At 40.7% G+C, this 26,449-nt stretch overlaps 1 protein-coding gene across 1 annotated transcript in view; it reads left to right on the forward strand.

The window, feature by feature from the left end:
* Positions 1–26,449, forward strand: part of COL4A6 (collagen type IV alpha 6 chain) — a 312,034-nt gene that overhangs the window by 211,767 nt on the left and 73,818 nt on the right. The window contains exons 4-5 of the mRNA XM_015591655.2: positions 20,541–20,675; positions 21,853–21,897. Of these exons, the coding sequence (XP_015447141.1) occupies positions 20,541–20,675; positions 21,853–21,897 (180 nt within the window). The remainder of the gene's footprint in view (positions 1–20,540; positions 20,676–21,852; positions 21,898–26,449) is intronic.

Here is a 26,449-nt window from a genome sequence, read left to right on the forward strand (position 1 = left end):
TGAGAATCGGGCAATGGCCAATTCCTTGTCTGCAATTTGCTGATTATCACACCCCAGGGTGTGGGATTATACAGCCAGGACTGCTTTGCTCTGCCTCTCATCAAAGCAGAATGAGCACAAATCCTGACAGGTCAAATCTTCCTCTAGACCTCAGAGGTTGTTGTACAAAGGGCCAGGCTTAATCTCTGGCCAAGTGTATAATTCATTTATCTGCACGGTCATGAATTCTGGGCTCTCAGGGCAGGAAGCATGGGCCATTGTGACTGGTTCTACAGGCCCAGGGAGTCACTTAAGCCTTGATTGTATTGTGAAGGGAGGGATTTTGGAGACAAAGGCCTCTGTCCTCAAGAGATTGAGCAGACTGGAAGGGGAGCCTATGCATATAAAGGGATGGCACTTTAGGGAGAGATTGACAACCTTGTCATTAATGCCCGTGAACTTCTCTAGATCATTTAAGAGATGACAAGGGAGGTGGAATAAATTATTTCATAGACTCTAGCCAAGAGGAGTTGAGATAGGTAAAGTTCATCTCAGGATGTTTTCCCAATGCATATCCACCACTTTGTACTGAAGGGAAGTTTTAAACACCAAGAGTTGTTTTTTTCATTCGATCCCTTCTCCGGGAGTTGTTCGGGGGTCTTAATTTTTGCTTCCAGCTTTCAGAGCTCCTATACCACAACCCAAAAGATTTGAAGTAAAATGCAGTGCTCTATAGAGAGCAGATACTTAAAAATTAATTGGAAATTGTTTAGAAATTTACAGTTTCCTGGCTTGGCCAGCTGGCTTTCTCTCTGATCCTCTGGACTTCCCGCTGAACAAAGATGGGAATGGGATATCATTTTGTGTTCCTAGAGTTTCATTTGCACAGTTCCGCAGCCTGAGGGAGGTTGACTCATTGCAAAAAAAAATGTAGTCTCAAATTTAGAGTAATTTGTATTTTGAAGTATTTCAAGCTCCATGTCTTTCATGTCACTGCAACTCTTATGGAACTGTGTGCCAGAGAAGGTGTTTTAATCACAGATTGCATGTTCCATATACACTGCAGGTTCCAGAAAGGGAGGAGGAAGAATGTCATGGAAGGCAAATAGCACTGCAGAAGAATGCAGATAACAGGGCTCTGGTACCTACTCTCACCTCAAACAGGCACTTGACCTCTTTGTGTGGTGAAAAATCCTGATTCCTCATTTTTCCTTTTCTCCCTATTCATTTTTGGGTTGTGATGTGAGAGATATGAGGAAATCCTAAGCCTGGATCTCCCCAGCCAATCCTGTTAATGCCTATACTGACAATCATTCATCATTTCATTGAAGGTCTCTGAGTTCAGCCATCTATTTTCTGGGCTTGGGTCAGGCATTAAATATATTATCAGTCATTAATACTTTACTCCCCCAAATACATTTATCAAATTAGCCTCCATAGAAAATTGGGTCCCTTGTGGAAATGGACTGGAAGTATAAAGCTGGGGGTGACGGGATAGGAATATGTTTGCTTGGGCTTTTTACACTTTGACACCTGGTTTCTAGATCATCAGCAAGTACTAAAGATTCCTTGCTTCATGTACCTTATCATTGGTAAAACCATCAGAGGACTCCACATCCCAGTGCATCCCAAGCAGTTTGTTGTTTTGTCTTCATTTAGCAAGTCTCTATTAAGCACTCATTCGAGCACTGTGCTAGGTCCTACAGAAAATATGGAAAACATTTCCACAATCTTCCTTTGATGAACTTTCTCTCTAGTTGTTAGAGATAAGTCAATAAAATCTGCAACATATGCATATAAGAACTGTTTGCTTAAGTGACATGAGTGCTCCAGATAGACTTTGGTAGTGATGTAGCAGATGGATTAGTTAGAATAGAATAGGCTTCTTGATGGAGGTGGGACTTTACCTACAACCTTGAAATATGGATAAAAATAGTATGGAGGAAAGAATGAAGAGGGCTCTCTGTGCAAAGAGAAGAGCATGAACCAACGTCCAGAAGTGGGAATGAGTCTACTAATGTATGCAAAGGGGACACGTAAAAGAGATGAGGGTAGAAAAAAACAGTTTCAGACCAAAGAGTGAAGAGTAGAGGAATTTTGATTTGATCCTTTACAGCAGTATTTTCAAAAACTTTTTGATCACACACTCCTATCAGATAAATACCTTAGTGCACTTCCAATATATTTATTTATAAACTCTATAATTATACTAATGTACTCATATATTCTAAAGCATGCACAAAAAATTATAAAGGATGCACAAAAAATTATAAAGGATGATGTAATAAAACTTTGAATGTTCTAATATTTCCTGCTCACATCTCAAGTAATCAGCTTGTGCTCCTCCTGGGGTATCTGTACCCCCACTCTGGATACCACTGCTTTAGAGCAGTGGTTCCCAACCTTTTTGGCACCAGGAGCCAGTGCTCCTATGAGAATTTAATGCCTGATGATCTGAGGTAGAGCTGAGGTGGTGATGCTAGTGCTGGGGAGTGGCTGCCAATACAGATGAAGCTTCACTCCCTAGCCTGCCACTCACCTCCTGCTGTGTGGCCCATTTCCTAGCAGACCATGGACCAGTATAGGTCTGCGGCCCAGGGGTTGGCGACCCCTACTTTAGAGCATCACTTAAACATTGTGAGACCAGAGAACCCTTTAAGAATCTAATGAAAGCTATATATCCTCTCCTCTACCCAATATCTATGCACAGATACTTAAAATTTTCATACAGGTAATTTTAAGGAGGATGGGGCAAGTGATGAACACTCTGAAGCCCATTCTTGGGCCCCAGTCTAAAACCCTCTCCTCTGGGTAGAGAAAGGCACTGAAGGCATTTGAGTATCTTAGTGGCCTGTAGATTTCAATCTTTCAGGAAGTTGAATCTGGTCATCCATTGTGCATAAGATGAATTGGCTGCATCCAGGGTTGGATGGGGGAGGGCAGATGGTACAAGAAGGGAGACAAGTTAATAAGATATTTCAAAACCTCAGACCTAAAATGCAGATGTAATGACAATAGCAGAAAGAGAACAGATGCAAATGATATTTTAAAGGAAGCATGGTCAGATGACAACTTGGAAGCCTCAAGTTTGGGGTAGTGGAAGAAGGGCAGTGATCATTGGAAATTATAAACTGGTTCAGATGACAGCCCAGCATCCCAACAGAAATGGTCTGAGGGTGGTGAGAAATATAGATGAAGCTTGGGGGAATGATTGGACAGGAAACACAAAATGGAGAGTTCAAACAATGGGAGTAGAACAGCTATGAGAAGAGAGAGAATAACAATAATAAACACTTATGTACTGTCATAAGCACTTGACATAAGTTGTTTCAGTTTATTCTTATGACAACCTCTGTGAGGCAAGTACTATTATTATCATCATTCCATTTTATAAATGGGAAACTGAAGTAAAGCAGGTTGCCTCAAGGTCACACAGCTAGAAAGTATCAGAATAAGGAATTAAACACAAACAGTCTCCAGAATCTATGCCCCTGAGCACTATGTCATGAGTGAGGGATGGGGAGTGAGTTACAGGAACGTGCACAAGGGAAAAGAGAAGAGGAGGAGCAGAAGAAAAGGCTAGCACCTAGTGAGCACCCACCATTGATCAGGTATTGTGCCACCACTCTAATAATAATAAGCAGCAACAGCATCATAGTTAAACCACCAAGAGCTTTCGATGTCCAAGGCACAGTGCCAAGCACTTTATGGGGCATTGTGAATATATGTCATTTTTAAGTCACTCAGCACCCAAATACCTTTTCTAGTCGAAAAGAATCCCCCATTGTATGAATCTTGTTGTGGGGTGGGACCCCCAACTATCACTGTGGAAGCCAAAGGAAGCCAAATATCCCCTTTACCTGTTTCTGGGTAGTTAGGGGGTGGGGATAAGACCTATTCTGGGCCAATAGAGCACTTTCCCTGCAACTATCAATCTAGAGCAATGAAACCTGAGATGACTAATCAGAATTTAACCACAGTGGTAGTCAGTGGCTATGGCTATGATACCCTGACCAGATTGCTCCTGCTATCTAGGCTCCAAACTCTCCTCTACCCTTTTGTCTATTCTAGAAGTTTCTATCTCACAGATTGGCAAACTACAAATCTGGCTCACTGCTTCTTTTTCTAAATAAAGTTTTATTGGCACACAGCCACACCCATGTATTTACTTATATTGCCTGGCTGCTTTTGTACTACAACGGCAGATTTGAGTAGTTGCAACACAACATGGCCCACAAAGCCTAAAATATTTACTACCTGGCCCTTTATAGACAAAGTATGCTGACCCCTGTGTTAGTCCGATCATACACACTCCACTAAAATTTTTAATATATGCAGAGCTAATTTCTGTTGCTTGTAGCCAAGAACTTTAACAGTTACAAATGGATAATCTCATCCAATCCTCACAAGAACCTAGAACAGTAGGTGCTATTGTAAACATCAAATTGAAGATAAGAAAAGTGAGATGCAGAGAGGTTGTCTGCCCAGGATCACAGAGATAGCAGGTGCTAGCAACACAGTTGAAATTCCAACCCAGATCTGTGTGACTCTATCACACATGAAAGAAATAAAGAAAATAGAGATGGAACAGTTAGTGGTCCTAGACGTCTTTTGAGATGGCAAAGGAAAAATGATTTCCCCCAGTTGTTTAAAGGTACCAAAATGATCAGTACCATGGAAACAGAGAGGAAAAAGAAATAGAGATAGTAGCAGCTTGGGTTTGACATGTTTATCTCCTTCTTGGATGCTTCTATGCACTCTCTTAAAATGCTGGTTTGAGACTGTTGAAAGGTTACACTGACCTCTAAATTCTTGGATCTCCTGCCAGCCTTTTGCTTGCTGAGATATCTAGAATATGTTTGCATTACAGCCCAGGACTATACTAGACTGTGGAATTTGAATTCCTTCTTTAGGTCACTGAGACCTCCACTGGATCCAGCCAATAGTAACCAAAGTACCACATTTTTCCTCTGCTAAAATGTGTACCTTTTGAAAGACAGTGTAAGGTTTTCTGACTAATCCTACGTATATGTAGAAATATGTAGTCTGTGCCCTTTTTTGAGGTAGCTCATATGCAGATGACCACAAAAGCTTATTTCATAGGCAACCCTGTATCTCGATGTGGCTAGGGCAGATGATTGCTTTCACAGGGAGCTCAGCAGTTTGGAACTTTTGCTAAATGTAGAAGACAATGGTCAATAAACCATAGACTTTCAGAAGGTTTGGGCAAATACGGCTTTTCAGTCTTACCCACTAGGCCTGGAGTTCCTTCCATGAGACTCTTGTAAATGCTTATAATAACATGATCTTCTTCCCACTCAGAGTACCATTTAGTTGAGTTAATTAATGACAGGTAAACACCTCATAGCACTGAGGCCTTTGCTAGAAGAGTCTGGAAATAGTGAGATTCAAAATGTGGACTACTTCAGGAGCCTTCATGGACAAAGGTATCTGGAGTATAATTGGACTGACCTCTGTGTGTGTGTGTGTGTGTGTGTGTGTGTGTTCACCTTTCTGTTAAAATAGTCTACTTCTTTTAAGCTTTTGGAGGAAGTTCGTGTCAGAGTTTCTTTATTGTCTGGTCACATGTACTGATGGAATATTTTCCTCTATGATTTTACCCCCAGCAAACTTCTCTGACAGTTAAAGAAGAAAACCCTGCTTCTGCCAAGTTATTGGTTGGGAGAGAATTTGTGAGGGCCTTGCATTTTGCATAACATGACTTGTCTCCCAGGAAAGTCTTTTTACTCTCTGCTACTATGTCCAGGGAACACCTAATGGTGTCTGAAAATAGACATCTCTTTGCTATGGGTCAAATCTAGCTCTGTGGCCATCTTTTTTAAATGAGTGCCTGGAGCTAACTAGCAAAAGAGTGAATCCAGGGAAGCTATTAGGAACTTTCATGAATATTTCTTGATTATCTGCATGTGGGAAAGGAGTGGTGGTTAGGACAGTTGAACCAGCCTACAATTTACTCACCCCAATCATTTCGGCACACTCAATTGTTTTCATGAACTAATCACCATGCTGTGATCATATTAACCTAGTATTGAATCCTTTTTCAAAGCCCTTTCCCCATTGAAGATTCTCATTTAACTCTCCCAACAATCCCATCGAAGTACCATAATTAGGGGCTGTCTTGTAGGTCAGCTGGTCAACAGCCATGCCAGTCAGCAGATCAAATGCTTAGATGTGTTTCCAGGTGCCCTAGGACTTAGAGAATTGTGGCATTACTGATCAGCCCAAAGAAAAGCAGAGCCTAAGCAAACAGCTCACAGTTGCATGTATTTTTTATGATTGGTGGCCACTAATGCACAGTAGATAACCAGCAAAAGACTTTGATTCATCTCCCTTAGTCCTTTGATTTTGCTGTAAAACTCTTTCGAGTCTATTCTTTTCTGACCAAACTCAATGTTGATTCTAAACACTCAGAGAATACTGCTTAGCGTGAACACTAAATAACACATTACAGCAATGTGGCCTTGCTTGGTATAATCAGAGAACAGTGTTTGATAGTTCTCCTTTAATTTTCCTGTGAAAGAAGCAAAATATGTTGATGAACATCTCTGAAGAGCTCATTCTTCACAGGACTTCCCATATGCCCACTCAGATAAGAGGATTGTACGTCTTAGACAAGTCCACAAACAGAAAATACAAATTATAAAATTTTCCACAGCCTACCTCCTAAAGAGAAATAAAAGAGAAAACATGACAGCTGTCATTTTATTAAGTGTCATGTAAGCTGCCCCAATTTGGGGGTAGAGTGCTCATGCCTTTGATGGATATGACTAAGTTGTTTGAGCAGGAGAGGGGCTCTTGTCTATTCTCTAATGAACTAGTGATGTGGGTTGATGTTTCTCCAAGCATATGGAGAATGGGCTTTTGTGTTTACATGGGTGCAAGAGTGATGCAACTTTGATGTTGCATTTACTTCAGCTACTATCTAGAGCAAATTTCTCAGCCTCAACTGCACATTAGAATCAACTGGGGAGCTCTATTAAAAATCAATGTCCAGGCCACACTCTGTCTTAGCTTGAGCTATCATAATAAAATATCATAGACTAGGTGGCTTAACCAACAGAAATTTATTGGCCAGAAATCCATAATCAGGGCCTCGGCATGGTAGGGCTCTGGAGAGAACTCTCTTCCTGGCTTGCAAATGGCTACCTTCTCGCTGTGTCCTCACATGGTGGAGAGAGAATTCTGGCATCTCTTTGTCTTATAGGGGCACCAGTTGTTTGCAATTAGGGCTCTATCTTATGACCTCATTTAACCTTAGTCACCTCCTCAAACACCTTTTCCCTAATACAGTCACATGGTGGGGGTAGGGGCTTCAACATATGAATTTTAGAGGAACACAATTCAGTCCATTGAACACCCTAAATCAGTTATTTAAACCAGACTCTCTGCGAATAGGACCCAGACAACAATAGCTGTTAAAGTTCCTCAGGTGGATTCTGATATGCAGCCAAGTCAAGAGCTACTAATTTAGAGCTTTGCTACTTGAACTGCAACTCACAGATTAGCAGCATCAATATCACCTCCAAGCTAATGAGAAATGCAAAGTCTTGAGTCTCACCTCTGAATTACTGAATAAGAACCTGAAGAACCTGCATTTTAATAGGATCCCCAGGTGATTCATATGCACATTACATTTTGAGAAGCACCAATTTAAGAGCATCTTACATGTTTCTACTCTAGAGAATCTCCCTCCTTCTTTATATAGTCAAATACTTGCAACAATAACCATATGAACTCTTTACATACTATAGGATTATTTCCAATGCCAGGTGTTTGACTGTGAAGTCGTCTGACAATTGCTTGATGATACAGAGTACAGGAGGTGGTGTGCTGGGGTCTGATCACTTACTTGGGTGCCATGCACATTGTTGGGTTACTGCCAGGCAATGAGTGAAGTGACTGGTTTTAAGTTCTCTTCTGAAAACTAGGGTACAGTCCCCTTTTTCTTCCTGGTGATTTATTTGCTTTTGGATTGGTTTCACAGAATTATCTTCTCTCAAACCATTTGCAGCTTCTTGGTCAGGCTAAGGATTTCACTCAAATGGATTGCTTAGCCTTTTATTGCCCAAGTATTTTGTTTATTAAAAGTTTACCACTAACCCAATCTAGATGTTTCCTATAAGGACTGCTCATGCTGTTCATACTTAGCTGTTTTCGTTGTTTCCATATAAATCAACCTCTTTGGACTTGTTACAATGTAGTTGTTAATTGCATAGTGGTAAGTGTTTTTCTATGGCTCTCTGGACTACAGGTTTTCTTTATTGTAATAGTGCATTTACTAGTTTCATTTGGGGAAGATGAAAAAGTTTTGGAGATGGATGGTCATGATGGTTGCACAACAACATAAATGTGTTTAATGCCACAGAATTGTACACTTAAAATCAGTTAAAGTGGTAAATTTTATGTTATGCATTTTTATCACAATTTAATGCACTTTACTAAATGTGATGATATACCCTGGTTTAAAACAGAAAAAGGGCATTAGTATAAAAACTGATGAAATCTGAATAAAGTGTGGATTTTTGTTAATAGTATCATAGCAATTTTAATTTCTTAGTTTTAATGTACAATAGTTATGTAATATGTTAACATTAGCGGAAACCAGGTGATGAGGTGCGGAGTATACGGTAAATCTAAAATTATTCCGAAATAAAAAGTTTATTAAAAAAGAGGAAAGTTGATTCCATTATGACTCATCATTTTAGAAAGGAAGTAGGAAGGAGCAGTAGAACAATCTGACAGAAAACAAGAGCTAGAATCCTTTTCTTCAGAGCGTCTACAATGAGCCCCTTAGAAATGATGGCAGTTAAAGTACAACAGAGCACCCTCACCATGATATGATACTTTGAAAATGACTTGACCAGATGGCGCTTTTCTTTCAAGGTTCTAAACTATTTTATATGTAGAGATAGATAGAGAGAGAGAAAAAGAGAGAGAGACAGAGAGACAGAGAGACAGAGAGAGAGAGCTACCTTACAATGAATTGTAACAGTACTATTTACTGAATGTCAGTTGGCATAGTGCTTAAGAGTGCAGAAGCTTGTTTTTGAATAGTGCTTTTCCTACTTCCCAACTGTATGACTGTGAGTAGTAATTTAACCTCTTTGCCTCATTTTCCTTGTGTAAAAAGTGTGGATAATAATAGTACCTCCTTTATAAGACTTTTCTGAGCATTAAATGAGACCATCTTTATGAGGTGCTTAGCACAGGCCTGACATATAGTAAACTCTCGATATTATTATTATGTGCATGTATTATAAGTGTTTTTATACATTTATGTTACTTATAAATGTCGTACAAGTCTCATTTTTTATTTTTACTCTCAAATTCTATATTCTATGTTATATATACAACATGCCCCAATTATAAATGTACAGCACAAAGAATTTTTTCAAAGTTAACGCACCCATGTAATCAACAACCAGATTACAATATAGAATATTATCATCACCCCAGAAATCTTCCATTGTCCCCTCTCAGTTATTACCCACTATAATTAACTCCATTTGTTTGTTTCTATTCACTTTCAGAGATCCTTCCTCCTCCATCTTTCATAATTTAACATAATTTAGGAGATATTTAAAACATTGACATGGTTCAAAAGTCAAAATTGTACATTAGTTAGTAATCTCTTTTTCCTTCTTCCCTCTCTTTCCTCCAATGTCTAATTTGAAGTAACATGGCCATTTATTTTTAAATAAGAATCCCATGGCACTTTTGTCAGAAATTTACACGGATGGTAATTAAGTCTCCTTAATTAAGTTCAACTGATATTAAGTGAGCACATATTTTGGCAAAGTATAGTAGTGGAAAGAAAGTAAACCAAAAGCCTGTCTCTAGATGCTACAAGCTCGATTAGGGAAACAGGCCCTTTGACATAGAATTCTAATTCAGTGCACACTCTGAATATAATAATGGAAGTACAAAGTTCTGTACATAAACTTACCAAAGTAACAACAAAAAGGAAAAAAAAAACTTAACATCTTTTTTGTTAATAATTCATCTAACAAAAAGTATATTGGACATTTTACAGATAAAATTTTTGAATTCTACTAATAGACATAAAATAACTAAATAAATGGTGAAATATATCATGTTTGTGCATGGGATGGCTTATCATTGTAAAGATGTCAATTTCCCCCAAATCTATTCATCCAATGTCATTCCAATGAAAATACCAGCAGGCTATTTTCAGGAACTTGAAAAACGTATTCTAAAATGTATAAGAAGAATAAATGCCTATGAATATCTAAATCAATTTTTAAAAAGAACAGAAAGAGACTTGCCCTTCTACAGTTAGAGACATGCTGCAAAGATGTTATCATCATTGTCATCATTATCATTATCATCATCAACTGTAAGACTGGCATAGTAAAAGGCAAATAAACCAATGTAATGGAATATAGAGCTCAGAAACATGATAAGATCAATGCAATCTCACAGCAAGAGAATAATGGGTTGTTTAGTATTAGAAAGAGTAGATCACTATGTGACAGAGCTTCTCAATCAGTCTATCACACTGCAAACCACAAATGGATTATAGAGGTGCAGAGCTCTTGATGCTCTTGAACCTTAGGATGGTCAGGAGGAACCCAAAGAGTCCAGACCTCCTAAGCTGGTGGCCACCATCTCTGGCTATGAGCAGCTGCATCAGATTACCACATTAAGTTGAGAACATACTATCATATTCTCTCTGTGCTATGACATGGAAAAAAACTGAGAAGCAGCTATATGAAGAAAAATAAAGTTTGACAGCTACCACATATCACATTAAAAGGTGACCTCCAGATAAATTAAAAGCCTAAATACAAAAGGTAAAACTAAAAATGTAGAAGAATTTCTTCGTAATTCAAAATGGTGTAAGGCTTCATGAATTTTACTACATCAAGCTTAAGGATTTCAATTCAGTGAAGGACGCCATAGACAAAGTTAACAGACAGATGATAGACTAGAAGATATTTGCAGTGTCTAAAACTGAGAAGGCAGTGGTACCTAGAATGTCCAAGGAACTCTGGTAAATTGATGAGGAAAAGGAAGAAAATACAATAGAAAAAATGGGCAAGTATATTCACAGAATGGACAACTCCCAGAAGGGGACTGGATTTGGTTACAAGCATATGAAGAAATAATCAATCTTACTAGTGTTCAGACTAATGCAAATTAAAATAACAGTGAGATACCACATTATACTCATCAAATTGACAAAAAATAAAAAGTCAGATAAGAGAATAAAGTCAATAATATTTTAATAACTATGTATGGTGTCAGATGAATACTAGACTAGGTCAGTGATCACTTCATTAGTTATGTAAATGTCTAATTACTATGTTGTACATCTGAAACTAAGAAAATATTGTATGCCTGGAAACCATTTGGTTGGAAGCCAGCTGGTAAGAGAATACAGGATGAATTTAAGTGTCAGCAAGGAGACCATTATGCCTGAAGTCTAGGGCAGATAGGGTTGTTTAGTGGAAAATAAGCCTGCAAAGACAGGTGGTTGCTGAATGGTAAAGGGCTTTCAATGCTCGGTTAAGGAGTACGGGTTTTATTTAGAAAGTAATAGAGCGTGATTTACAGTTTTGAGCAGAGGGGCAATAGGATCAGATCTGGGAAGATTACTGTCCAGAATGTTAGACAGATTGCAGCAATGTTTGACTGGACATAGGGATAACCCCCAGAGGCTGTTTTAATTATCCAGGTGATGGCTATTGAGGGACTTAGCTAAGTTTCTGTTGTTGGTCCCTAGGGACCAGTAATGGCCTAAGGAAATTGGCAGAACCTGAGAAATAAGTTATAGTGGTGTCTCATTTTTCATAGGGGAAGTGGGAGAGCTACAGAAGGTGGATGAAATCAAGAGAGGGGCAAGACCCTTTGGGCAGAATGGAAGAGGCCAGTGAAGAGGCCTATGAGAGGATAAAAGACTGAAGAACCCATAGTATATTGCAATGAAGGCTAAGGAGGGGTTTTCAGAAAGGTAAAGAGTATTCAGCAATGATGAATGATGCAAAGGTCTGTGGGACTGGAATTTAGCAGAATTCACTGGTTACTTTCTGGAGAGCACTTCCAAGAGAGAGGAGTAGTTAGGTCCAGATTGCCAGGGGTTGGGGAAAGTGGTAGCAGAGGAAGTCGAGGCAGTGAGTGTTGACTATAATATCAAGAAGTTTGCTCTGGAAGGGTAGTGGAGAGATGTGGTGGTCAGTTGTGGGGAATAGTAGTCAGGGGGTCAGAGGACTGATGTTTGTTTTATTTTTTAGTATTAGGAAGACCAGAGTATGTTTTCAAGACCAAGGGAAAACAATCAGCCAAGAAGTTATGAGAAAGTAGAATAAGAGTTACTAGACTAAGGTCTCAAGGGTTAGGAGAATTCCTCTGAGCCCTGGAGCAGCCTACCTGGCAAGGTTCATTGAAAGCTAGCCTTGCTGTACCTTGATTTACAGCTTTCCCCTAATCAAACTCTTTCATGTTGCTCTTGGGAGATCTTCCCTCTTCCAGATGGACTTACTAGCACTTCCTTCCCCTCCACCCCATCACTCTCTCCTCACTTAGTTTTTCCTTCTCCTGAGTTCTGGAGACTGGTTGAAACTGGACAAATAAAGAAATCCCTCTTTGTCAGTCAACAAGTCAAGAGGAGCAATAAGCTGCTAGATGTTAGGGCCAAAGGACCTGAAGCACTCAAAGTCTTGAAGGGGAAAGTACTTGAATGTTTGTTCACCAGTCAGCTTTAGGGGTCAATAGTTGCTACTCTTGGCAATGGCAGGCTTCATTGGGAACTTTATCTCTACAGAATTATTCGTTAATGTTTTCTGAAAGATTGCCAGCCCCAGATCTAGAAGCTTTTAAAATCCTCATGAAAGCAGAGAATTAAAAAAGTGGTGATCAATGGAGACAAGCGGGGCATGGGGCCTCTTGCCCAGTTAACCTCACAAACCAGGCCCCTGGCTGGACTGGCCAACTCCCCTTTCATCTCTTTTTCTCTCCCAGGTCCTAGTGTTTGGCTCATTTTGCTTCCTTTTCCAGCTGCTACTCCCTCCCTCTCCACCTTCTCACCTGGATTCCTCTTGGAATAGTTTCCTGCTTTCTCTAGGAGCCAGATAATTGTTTTAAGTTGTTTAAACTGCTTTCACTGTTACTATCTCTAAGAGAACAATTAAGTCAAGTAAGATATAGCAACAGTGTAAATGACACTATGGAAGTGGAGAAGGTACAGAGGACCAAGAACTGACAAAACGTGAGTTTTCGACAAACTGTGAACATGTGAGCTACCTGCTTCCCTCCCCACACATGTCATTGACTCTGCCCAGGGAGTTGGCATCAGCCTAAACCATCTCCCTTTGAGCTGGATGCTAGACCCAGCTACAAGGTCTTTTAGTCTGAGGTAGATGTAGCCTGACCTTGTTAACAGTCTGGTGGATTTTCTCCATGTGTGGATTTCCAGGTTGCTCTCTCTGGCTCAAGATTTGTCTTTACAGAATTGACTCAAGTACTAAATGCTGCATATAATTCATATCTATAACTGGTCAGACTTCACACTTTGAGCAAAGTCAAATTTTCTAGTAAATTATTTGTTTATCGGGAATTGCTAGCTCTCCTCTGGCTTTCTCTAGCCAGGACCCCAACATCAACTATGTCAACAATGTTCTCATGTCCTTCTATTGAATCTATCCCTCTCCCTCACCCAAGTCCTCACCCCCAGTACTTCTGATGTATGTGCTAGTGCCCAACTCTGGAAAATCCCACCGTCTGTTTTGCTCGCTCCTGCACCTGAGCTTCCAAATACTGTTTGGGGAAGCTTCGCACAGACATGTTCTCTAGTGTCCGTGGAACTCCCAGGGCGGCTTGGCAGCCCTTCACACTTTCCTAACAATTAACTCCCTGCCATGTCCTCCACGGCAGGGGTCCCCAACTCCCAGGCTGCAGACTGGTACAGGCTGTGGCCTGTTAGGAACCAGGCCACACAGCAGGAGGTGAGCGGTGGGCTAGTGAGCAAAACTTCATCTGTATTTGCAGCCGCTCCCCAGCGCTAGCATCGCAACCTCAGCTCCACCTCAGATCATCAAGCATTAGATTCTCATAGGAACACTGGTCCCTGGTGCCAAAAAATTGGAGATTGGTGCTCTAAAGGAAGGGCAAAAGGAAAAGTGTTTTGAAGTTTCTTAAGTATTCTGTCATCATTAGTTTCTTTCTTACCATGTATTTCATGGCTAGGAGGGAGATCCCCAGCTACTTACGCCAGAGTCTGTTAAACTCTTGCATCCACTCTACTCTGGCCCCATAGCTAAGATGGGAATTCCAGTTGGAAAATTGTAAAATTTAAGCTACCTAATTCCTAGGCTAGAGGTCAGGGATCTCTGCTCCCCTTTCCCTTTTCCACAAGGGGTTTGTCAGGATGGCAACAAAGTTTTTTAATCTCATTAAGCTAATGAGACTTGAAAATATCCTTCTCGAAGATGCCCAAGTATACATTTGATTCTGTATTTTCATTCATTCCACAGTTATACTTTACCCTACAATTATGTTTTGTCTGTCTACAACACATTAGACACTGCATCTCCAGAGATACTGTGGTGAACAAAGTTAACTGAGCTACCTGACCTCTCAGACCTTCCAGTCTAGTGAGAGAAACAGGTGCTGAACATACCCTAAATGGCCCCCAGACATCTCTTTAAAGGAGAACCCTTCATCTTCGACCTAAGACTCTTTCCTGTAGGCTTCCTCATGTCAGTCAAGAGATCCACTCAGTTACCCAATCAAGAAACCTGGGAGTCATCCTTCATACCACACTTTACTTTATCCATCAGTTTCAATACAGTACCAAGTCTTGTCAGTTTTAGCCTCTGAGATATCTCTCAGATCCATCTTCTCCCTGTCTCCACTGCCATGAACCAAGTCCAGGTCATTGTTATTTCTCTTTCCAGAGATCACAGCCTCCTCACTGTGTTCCCTGTCTCTGGTCTTTCTGCCCCATCCACTCCATTACTCTTCTGATATGTCTAGAGTTGATACTGTATGAACTTGGGTAAGTCCCTTTCCCTTTCTGTACTTCAGCTTCTCTAACCTGAACTAAATGATTTCCTGTCTTATAGAGCTCTCTTTTCCATGGTTCTGTGATCAGAATGTTCTTGATTGTACTCTCATGCAGCTTTCTAGTCTTTCAAAAACAATATTGAAAGACGGGCTTTTCAGTGTATGTATTCATGCATTAATTTCTCCATTCATTCAGCAAACATGTACTGAGCATCCACTGTGTACTAAGCATTATAGGTAGCACGGATAATTCAGTGGGGAGTAAGACATGGGCCTTGTCTTCAAGGAGCTCAATCTGTTTCGAGGGTATGGATACAAACAGGAAACATAGCCCATACTCTGGGGTAGGGGTAATTATGAAAGGCTCTCTGGCTCCCTAGAGGAGTAGGTATCTTGATTGGAGCCTGAATGATAAACAGAAGCTATCCAGAAGAGCAGAGACATGTATGTACAAAGGCCCTGGGTCAGAATGCTAAGAGAGAGTAAAGCAAGACTGGAAGATGGCAGACCAAATGGGAGACTGGCAATACTCTAGAGGAGAAATGAGGAAGACCATGAACTAAGACCATAGGGATAGAGATAAATGGACAGGTTTGAGTTATATTTTGGAGGTGGAATTGATAGTTCTTGCTGCTAGATTGAATATGAAGGTGAAAGAAAGACAGAGGTCATGGAGGACCCTTGGATTTCTGGCTTGGTCAACTTCATGGATGGACTGCCATTTACTGAGTTCCTTTAACTCAGGAGGAAGAAGCTGCTTTGGGGAACGGGGTTGGGGAGAAGATGATGAGTTCAGCTTTGGTCATTTTGACTTTGAGTTGGAATATCCAGGTGGAGAGGTCCAGTAAGCCATTTGCTGTAAGACCTGGTATGCTGAGAAGAGAAATCTGGGCTGCAGGTTCAGATTTTGGAATCATTAACACATAGATGAGGTCTCTTGAGGAGAATAGAGAGACAGATAGCGCTCATTTCTAGACCCACATCTCTGCCCTAAAGACGGTTCCTCAATAATGTCTCTGCATATCCCACTTAAAAGGAGCATTAAGCACCCAAGCATAACTTCACCATTTTATCATAAATGATACCTAAAGGAGAAAAGGAATTGATATTTTATGCTATCTGTCAAGTGTTCATTAACTCACTTCAATGCTCACAATAACTCTACACCAAAGCTCCCAGCCCTAGAGATTCTGAGTGGTTAAGTCACTTGCCCAAGGTCACATAGCTATTAAATGGCTGTAATGAGATTTGACTCCAAGTCTGTCTGACTCCAGGTCTGTCTGACTCCAGAGCCTGCACCATGATACCACCTAACAGCAGTGCACCACATCCTGCAATATAGCTGTATCCTTAGGAAAACCTGTGCACACCCCTTGTCCCTTTTATGCTTCATAAACAGCATTTGCATCTCCTAGCTTAATGATTTGCTCTCCATTAAAATACAAATCCCCCTGGGGAGAAGTAAAGCTCTAAGTTGTTGTCAGACATTTATGCCTCAGTGGGAATGAGTTTCAAATTTTTCCTTAGGAACAAATTTTAATTTTATAGGGAAGAACACTGGAACCTTGAGGTAGGGATAAAAAGGCAGGAAAGGGCCTCATAGTGAAAAAACAACCCCCTCTCAGTTTTACAGTCCTACTTAGTTTGAGGCATGTTCTTTTCAGTTTCTTAGATGCTATTTCTGCATGTGTGTACTACTTTATATGCAGACCTATTTCTGGATTTGTTACCCCAGTTATCTGGGTCTGGAGCTATGGATGTGGTCGAATATAATACTTTAAACTACATACTGACCCCAACACACTGTGGTCAGCAGAAGACAGCCAGACTAGGGTGCAGTTGTGAACCTGCAATTCCTGGCATTAGGCACCAGTCTCAGCTCATTCTGTTGAGAAATAGACCCTGATGTGCATATTTAAAATCCCGAGCAGATGGAGGCAGGAGACCATGTTGGAAAGACTTGGAGAAGTCCCTTCTGCCCTGTTTGGGTCTATTTGCCAAAATAAATGACAAGTATCAGGCTAAGGCATTCATCCAAGCACATTGAAATTCTGCTAGCAGTCAAAAAAGTGATGGTGTTTCAGATTGCTCTGTGAAATGGTCAGAGTTAGGAAGAGAGAAATAATGTGTGAGCATCTGGCTGCTTCAGCCTACTGATGAGGACAGTCCCAGGGGTGGACCTGGGGTTAGGGGGACAGCCTCAAAGACCTCCTAGGACATCTGCCACTGGCAAAAAGAGAGAGTCACACACTGGCAACAAGTGGTCTGGTTTGAACCTTGCAACGTCCTCAGTAGCTATGTGACCTAAACACGTCCTTCCCCTTCTCTTGGCTTCCTATTTCCATCATGTATAAAATGGAATGGTCTCTAAGGGCTCTTCTTATTTGAACATTCTGCGACTCTCTGACACAGGTCTGGTTTCTTTTTCTTTGTATTGAAAGAGGCCCACCCACTCACCTGCTTATGTGTAGCCATTATATTCTCACACTGGCCTCTGCTGGCTATTATGAAAAGTGCCTCCGATAGCTTCTTTGGAGAAAACCCCACCCCAAAAGTAGTTAGGTTTCAGCAGTCCATTGGTCACTGCGACATAAACCCTGTGCATTGGAAACGACGGAAAAAGATCATACAGCTATAAGCATAGCCTACGCATATCTAGAGATGGCTGACAAAACAAATGACAAAAGAAATGTCTCTTTTTTTTAATTTTGCCATCTTCATTTGTTTGCAGTGCTCTGTACCACTATATGAAAGGACCTCAATTGGGTGGGAAGGCCCCTTGTCTTATATCCTATGACTGCAGACTCCAGAAAGGCCTGACACCACGCTGAGTAGGTGGTTCTGAGCAGTGCCTCAGAGGCCTTGAAACATCCCACAGGCCCTGATTCTGGCCCTTAGGTCACTCTGAGCAATTTCTAGCTGGGGCCAGGCCAGAAATACATGTTCCTTTGAGGGGTGTCATTTCAAATGGCTTTTTGTAAAAAGAATTAGAACACAAGGAATTCATGAGTTTTTTGAGAGACTTACTTTAATCTCTCTGGCTGGAACAGAGGAGTTGGCTATGTGACTGTGGCAAATTCAACATGCCCACCCTGCCAAGAGAACGGGAGCAGGCCATGGAACCCTGCCTTTTCTGGATACAATCAGATTTTCTGTTAATTCCAGCCCTAGAATTGCCTTACTCCTTAGTCTTCTTGCCTACTCTTGCTGAGCATGTGCTCACAAAGGCAAGAGGCCCAAGCTGGAGTATGCCAGCCTATGGGCCCATGCCAGGCAATGCTCAGGCTCTAGTGGTGTGAGCAAGATGGGAATTGAGTCACACCACAATCTGCTCTCTCAGTAGCTGTTCAATGGTTTATCATGCTCTTCATCTCTCCTTCCTTAATGCAGGAAAACTTTGAACAGGGCTCAGATTAGGATCAGGTATTCAGTGCCCTGACTGCATCCTCTCTGCTAGTAATAACATGGCCTTGGCAAGCCTATCCTGCCTCCCATCCTCCCACCAAGCAGTCTCCTCTTTCCTCAACAGCTGGTTCTTATTGGTCTCTCTTGTTCCAGCTTCAGGCAGGCTGCCCTGGCTTCGTGGTGACACACACACATGTTCTCCTGAATGCTGGTTGATGAGTTTCAGCCCTGAAACACTGCCTTCCTCCCATTCCTCCCCTGTCCCCAAACCTCTAAGAGTTCCCTATTTCCTACCACATCAAGTCTTCAACTTTCCTGCCTTGCTTCCCAGGCCCACTTCAGTTGGGATCCACTTAGCTTTTGCAGTGTGTCCCATCACCCTCCCCAGCCATGGACAGAATGTAAGCATTCCATAAACTCACCACGGCCAATCCTTCCTTTATGTCCCTGCGCCACTTATGCTGTGTTCCGGACTTATACTGTTTGCTGTGGTTTTATGTACATTACTCTTGAAAGCTAGGCCCACATTTTAGACTTCTCTGTTAATTCTCAACAGCACCCTAGCACAACTTTTAAAAAGTATTGCTCTTTTTTCTTGTTTCACATACATGTATATGTAAAAATTCACCAGCGTAATAAATAACAGAGTCATTAAAAACAAAATTCCAACAACAGGAATAAGAGCATAAAAAGTAAAAGGTCAACTTTCACCCCATCATTTTCAGAAATATGCTCATGAAATAATCTGTAGCCTAGCATCCTTTGTAATCTGTATGCATGTTGGGAGTCGAAAAAGGTTGAGTGGTAGGTGGTACCTCCCCACCCAGAGAATTGCATCTCTTTGGAAAGAGCATCTTTTCCTTTTCTGCAAGAGTCCTAGGTCTTCATGGGCCTGACTGACACTGGAAATTGTACTTTAATGGCCCTGTACAGCTGGTGATCACTTGCATCTCCAAGATATGACTCTAGCCACTGCGTAAAGCATCTCTCCTGTTTTCCACCTTTTAAAAAGTAAAACTTGAAGGTGAATATTAAAGGGCATGTTTAATGGGCTTTTCTCAGAGTTTTTCACAGATCTACAGGAAATTGCAGACAGTAAAGAGGCTGAGAGGTGGAGATGGGAAGCATTTATGAAAATGGCTTTCTACCTGATGTGGTGTTGTGTTCTCTGAGAGGCAATGGACATTACTAATGGTTTTCACTTTTCTGCCAAGAAAATTCAGTCCCTGCTGGCATTTGTTCTAAATGATAGACTAGCCTGCCTGTGTTGCACCCACTGGGGTTAATTCTCTGTCTCGGTCAGCTTTAAAATGTCAGCCCGAACTCTCAGACTTAATTGTTACAGACACTTTATAACCAGAGTGTTCAAAACCCTCAGGGTGCTCCCTCTTGCTATCATAATTGATACATAATGGATATTCTAAGGCTCCTTTGATTTTACCCCTTCAACACCTGTACAGTTGGCAGGGGTAAAGGGAAGGAGAGAGCTAGGGAGGGAGCAAATAAAAAAAAAAATTGTGTGTATATGCATGTTTGTGTGGTTTTTCCCTGTGAGCATCTGTTTCTAGTAATGGGGTCCTAAGGTCTGCCAACCAGAGATAAGCTCTAACAGGTTGGTCGACCCGTGGGTTTTGGGGTTCTCCCCTTTCTGGACCCTGGAGGCAACTTTCTTTAGGCACAGCCATTTCTGGACTTCACTGCAAGCTTATGGTTGGCCATTTGGATGTGAGTTATAAAATGTCATGATGCTCTCCAGTATTCTTCTGTTCTTTCACTACTTTGACAGTCTGATAAATGGCCTGGAATTAACTAGGAAGGGGACAATATTATCCAACCTGAATAACTAATCTCCTAAGAAGTACAAAGTTGAAGGATCTTGGTGCACATAAATCTTATTAAATGTGCTTGTAAAATATGTTCTATCCAAATAAGTTTAGAGCCCCTAAAATAGCTTTTTCTGATCTGTGTCTGGAACTTTGGCATGCTTCACAGATCTCTAAGCCAAAATTATTTAGTGAAGTGATGACAGTGTTCTCTTTGTGCATGGGAAAATGGGAAATGTTGATGTTAAGTCCTCTGTTAACTAATTGCACTCCTTCTGTCCATCTTAGGGCCAACCAGGATCAATTGGAATTCAAGGTCCATCAGGTCCTCAAGGATTTGTTGGCCCTAGTGGTTTATCAGGATTGAAAGGAGAAAGGGGCTCCCCAGGCCCTCTGGGACCATATGGACCAAAAGGAGATAAGGTAAGAACACCAAAGCTTGGTTGTCCTTTGACTCATAGGTCACAGTTATGAAGGTGAAAGGTTCTAAATCTCGGTTCTGTTGTGGAAAAAATACTTATCCTGAATACTGTGATGCCAGGCTACTTGCTTTAATAAGAGGCAGGCTGAGAGATATGCTACTAATGGATCAGCACATTTCTGGAGAGGCTATGGTAAGCAAGCCACAAAGTGTATGTATTATTACTTGCTAGACAAGTGGGCTCACCAGGGTGGGAAGTCATGTGGGTTTGAACTGGACATGGGTCAGAAATCTAATCAACCTGACAGTAGAAGTCAGGAATTCAAGAAAGACAACTGGGAAGCAAGGGCTCAGAATGCTTAGAAGCAATTTGGGCCACAAATAGAGGGGGAAAATGCAAGAAAGGAAATTGATTGTGCCATAGTGGCTGACTGACTGAGTTTAGCAGCTCACTTTATGTTCTCTGCCGATTTTAATCACCTCTTATTCGCCCCATTGGTGAGGGAAGGATTCCCACTCTAGGATTCTGGGGATCACCAAAGATATGACACCTGACACTGGACAGAAGAGATCACATATACTCACAGCACAAGGGAGAAGGACACCACATACTATGGAGGGCCACACGGGGTCAGAATAAACCAGAGGGGTTATGGGAGGCAGACTTTGTAGTGTCAAGAAGGTGAGATGCCCCTTGATTCCTGAGGGAGGATGTGATTGGCTTGTTTGAATAGTTCAGTGAGCCAGCAAGGAACTGAAACCCACTACTCAGGGATAAACAGACATTGTATCTGGTCTGTTTGATTATAAAGATTGTTTGCCTAGGAGACCTTATCTACAGGAGCAAAGTGGAAAGGGGAACTTGGTTAGGCCATTTGAGGCACTCACAGTTTTCCCAGATATCAAAGCAGCATGTGATATTGAGCCTTAATTTTAGACCTTATACCACATTGCCTAAGACAAGAACTAGTCTCAGAACACACACACATGACCAGGACCATAGATAGAAGCAAGTAATCACTTGGAACTGGAGTAGGGAGCAAGGTGGTACAATGTGGAAACGGAGATACAAAATGTTTCTTAACAACCTAGGTTGTGAATCACATGAACAAACCCACTGAATCAAATGGAGCTCAACTGAATTGTCTCTTACATTCCTCTTTATACTCCTTTTTTTAGGGTCCCATGGGAGTTCCTGGCTTTCTTGGCATCGATGGGATTCCGGTGAGTGGGTCCACAGGGCATTTTAAAATATCACCTTTAGGTTCTGCCTCATAACTCAAGCATTTTGGCCTTAGCAACAAACATATTGTCTTATGAAAGCATGCTCAGGGTCAAGTGTTGAGCTGTGCATGATAAAGTTTGAAGGGCAGTGGTCACACAGTTTCCCTGGGATTTAGTTACAGGCAGCACTAAATCAGATGCTTGGGGTTCAGGGACATGTGCAACCATAAGAAATCATCAATATCTTAGCCAAAATGAGTTAGGTTTTCTGGGTTGAGGGGAGCTTTAATTGGGAGTGAGAAACTGATTCTGAAGTATGGAGACAGTACCACATCAGAACACATACATACTCATTATAAGAAAATTAAGGAGGTACATGAAATTAGATAGAAAAATACTTAATAATATTCGATACAGTTCATTCTAGTAAATTGCTTTTCTTCAGACTCATCTCGTTTCAGAGTGAATCTCCCGTTAGTTCTTACAAAATGACTGTTCCCAAGATCACTTGGAGGCAGCTTTTTTCATTAATTCTGAGGACCTGGCTTTGCTGGAGATGAGTAGGGAGTTTGGAGTTTGCAGACATCTCCTTCACCTATTTCATCCAACCCAAGCTCTTAGTTTCTCTATTTTCACCTTATATTTCTATTTATTACACCATGGTTCCATGGTGACATTTTGCCAGCCTTTAAAATACAATATTTAGAACTTGCTGCTATCACTTTTTAGTCATTTCTTTTGGCACTTCGCTATATATATTTAGTCTTCAGCCTGGGCTGTTTGTCTATAGCAATATTTTTTTTTTTACCTTGTTTAAGAGAAGAACCCAATCTTGTGTGGAAGCCCTAGACTTACCAGCTTCTTGTGTGACAGTGTATAATCATCTAGTATCAGGTATCAGGGAAGGGGGCTCAAATCTTTGTGTCAATCCATAGGTCTTTCTTGAGCACTTCCTATGTGCTAGCACTCTGCTATGGGAGTACAGATATAATCATTTGATCCATTTTCTCTCCAGATCTAATATACATTTGTGGATTTGGAGAATAGATGGCTCACTTATCTTGTTTTTGTTACATGTATCAACAAATAGGCCGTTGGATTTCTGCATTTTATTCAAGTGCAGAATATGCAAAATGCCCAGAACTGGACCAGTAGGGAAATAAATGATTGGGATTGGCTTTTCTTTTATGACATCCCCTGGCATTATCTCATGGCTATGTCTCTATGGCCACTTTATGCAGAGTCTCCCCTCAGAATATGTATCTTCTGGGAGCCAGTAGGTAAGGGATAGTAGCAAATTGGAGGCTTCCTCTTCCATTTATCCTGTGGAGCTGGCTTCACCGGAGGTGAGAGCGGGATTTAGAGAGTGCAGCAATACTATGCCCTTCTTCTTGTAGTCTCTTTTTAATGGGGACTGGAGGGAAGTGAATCCTGTGATGCAGAAGCTGATTCCAATTCTGAGCTAGAACCTGCCCCAGAGTCCAACTGGACTCTTCTGCCTCCAACTTGTAACTTAGAGAGCACTAGGGCTTGCGGGAATAGATTACTTCTCTTTGGTGCTTCATTGCTTGAGAGAATGAGTTGCAGGTGTCCAGATTCCATGAAATAGGTGTGCTCCACTCAGTAGAAGTCCCCAGGGCCTTGGACCTTCACTTGGCCCTTCCCTTGACCAAAGATTGTATATGTTTTCTTTTGACTTTCGATTGCTTTAAATTTAGGATCTAAGCCTCACTTAGTCCATGAGATTTTTTCTCCTTTGCTTCTCCTCTCTCTTCCAGCTATTCATGATATATTTATTGAGTACCTTCTGTTTATTGCTTACATCTTCCTTCTATCTCCAGTTTCCCATGAGTCCTTGATGTCTCTCCCACATACTCTAGCTATTTATTACATGTGGCTCATAATATTTATTGATTATCTTGTGTGATAGTCTTATACAGTTCTTTGATAAGGAACTAGGACCAGTTCCTAGTCTTCTGCTCCTCTCAGAGGCCTTAGAGATCCCAGAGCTGAATTCAGCATATAGTAAGAACTCTAAAAAATATTTGAGAGACTGACTCCAAATTCTAGTGCCTATAAAAACAACAGTTCTCATACTGGCAGGACTCCATCACACAGAGGAAAATACAGACACCCTTGGCCCAATTAGACTAATTATTTTGCTTAACTTTCAGCGACACTTATTAAGCAATTTGGCTGAAGCCAACAGCTTCCCTAACACATGTTACTAAACTGGATTGCTGCACAGATCTGGTTTCCCTCTTCATATTGGCTGATCCCAAAACGCCATTTTTGCTGTCATGTAGATAGTTTCAACATGAATGAGCAAGTAGTCATTCCCTGATCATCTACATCTGTGCACTAAGGGGCACAACAACCGGTTGAGAGAATGAACAAATATTCATCAAGATTTTCAACATTAAAACAACATAGACTAGGGGTGGTAGGGCTGTGGCTTTTAATGATATCACAGCTGTGAGTTGGGGCTGTTTGTACCCACAGAATTGTATGTTTATCAAATGTTTTCAGTTCAAATAAGTTGAGAGCAGAAGTTTTAAAGTTGTCTTGCAATTTATGTTTGGCTTTTCCCATGGAGTCAAATAGCAAACATTTTCCTGCCTAGAGATATGTAAATGAACACACTAGATTTATATCTTCAAAGTGAGTCCATACCACTTACCGAATGGAAACATTTCCTTTAAAAGATGGGTTCCGAGGAACATTGCTTTTCTGGAATACAGCGGATCCTCCTATTCTATGTCTTCAATCCCTTGTGGTTATATAGAACCACGGTTTCCTCCCTCAAAAAGCTATATTTTCCTGGAAAGCTGCACACACAGGAAGGGCAATGTGCCAGAAATGCTGTGATACTGAGAGCTGAGAAGAGACACAACTCAGCCCAATAGCTTGTCCTTGCTGACTTGCTCGAGAGAAGATGACTTACTATTTCTTGAACTCCTATGTAATAAATTTAGTCTCATTAAATTTTAAACATAAATATTTATTTATTTATTTTTAAGTGATATTGGTTAATGAAATCCATTAACTTTCAGGTATATAATTTAACATTAAGGCATATATATATATATATTGCATTGTGTGTTCAACTCCCATAGTTAGATTTCTTTCTGTCATCACATATTTGACCCCTTTTACCACATCTACCTTCCCTCATACCCCTCCCTCTTACCCTCTGGTAACCACTAGACTCTTGTCCATGTCCATGAGTCTCTGTTTGTTCGTTCTGTACATATGTTGCTTTTAGATTTATATCCCACATATAATTGATATAATGTGGTTCTCAACTTTTTCTGTCTGGCTTATTTTGCTTAGCATGATGATCTCGAGGTCCATCCAAGTTGTCACAAATGGCAGTATTTCATCTGTTCTCATGGCTGAGTAATAGTCCATTGTATATATGTACCAGACCTTCTTTTGCAAATCTTTGATTTGCATTATCCTAATAGCTAGCAATGTTGAGCATCTTTTCAAATACTTCTTGGTCATTTGTATGTCCTCTAGGGAGAAAGATCTGTTAAGGTCCTCTGCCCATTTGTTGCCTGGATTATTTGTTTTTTGTTGTTACTGAATCATATGAGTTCTTTGTATATTTTGGATATTAGGCCTTTATCGGAGATATTGCTTGCAAATATATTTTCCCATTCAGATGGCTGTCTCTTTACCTTGTTGACGATTTCATTTGCTGAGCAGAAGCTTTCTAGTTTGATGTAGTCCCATTCATTTATTTTTGCTTTTACTTCCCTTGCCTTTGAGGTCAAATTCATAAAATCCTCTTTAACTCCAAGGTCCTTGAGCTTAGTTCCTATGTATTCGTCTATGCGTTTTATAGTTTCAGGTCTTATATTCAGGTCCTTAACCTCTTTTGAGTTAATTTTGGAGTGCAGAAATAGACAACAGTCTAGTTTCATTCTTGTGCAGGTTGCTTTCCAGTTTTCACAGCACCATTTATTGAAGAGGCTTTCCTTTCTCCACTGTATGTTTTTGGCTCTTTTGTAGAAAATTATTTACTCATATAAACATGAGTTTAATTCTGGACTCTCGATTCTGTTCCGCTAGTCCATATGTCTGTTTTTCTGCCAATCCCATGCTGTTTTGATTGCTGTTGCTTTGTAGTATAATTTGAAGTTGGGCAGACTGATGCCTCCAAGCCTTGTTCTTTTTTCTCAGGATGGCTTTAGCATTTCTGTGTCTTTAGTGCTTCCATACAAATCTGATGATTTTTTGTTCTATTTCTTTAAAAAGCCAATGGGATTTTGATGCAGATTGTATTAAATCTATATAGTGCTTTAGGTAATATGGTCATTTTAACTATGTTGATTCTTTCAATACGAGAACACGGAATATCTTTCCATTTCCTTGTATCTTCTTCAATTTCTCTTAATAGGGTCTTATTGATTATATTATATAGGTCTCTCACATGTTTTGTTAGATTAATTCCCAGGTATTTTATTCATTTTGTTGCAATTGCAAAAGGAATTATTTTTTCCACTTTTTTTTCTGACACTTCATTATTAGAGTATAGGAACTCTAT

The sequence above is a fragment of the Pteropus alecto genome, unplaced genomic scaffold (assembly GCF_000325575.1).
Source record: "Pteropus alecto unplaced genomic scaffold, ASM32557v1 scaffold246, whole genome shotgun sequence".
Taxonomy (NCBI): Eukaryota; Metazoa; Chordata; class Mammalia; order Chiroptera; family Pteropodidae; genus Pteropus; species Pteropus alecto.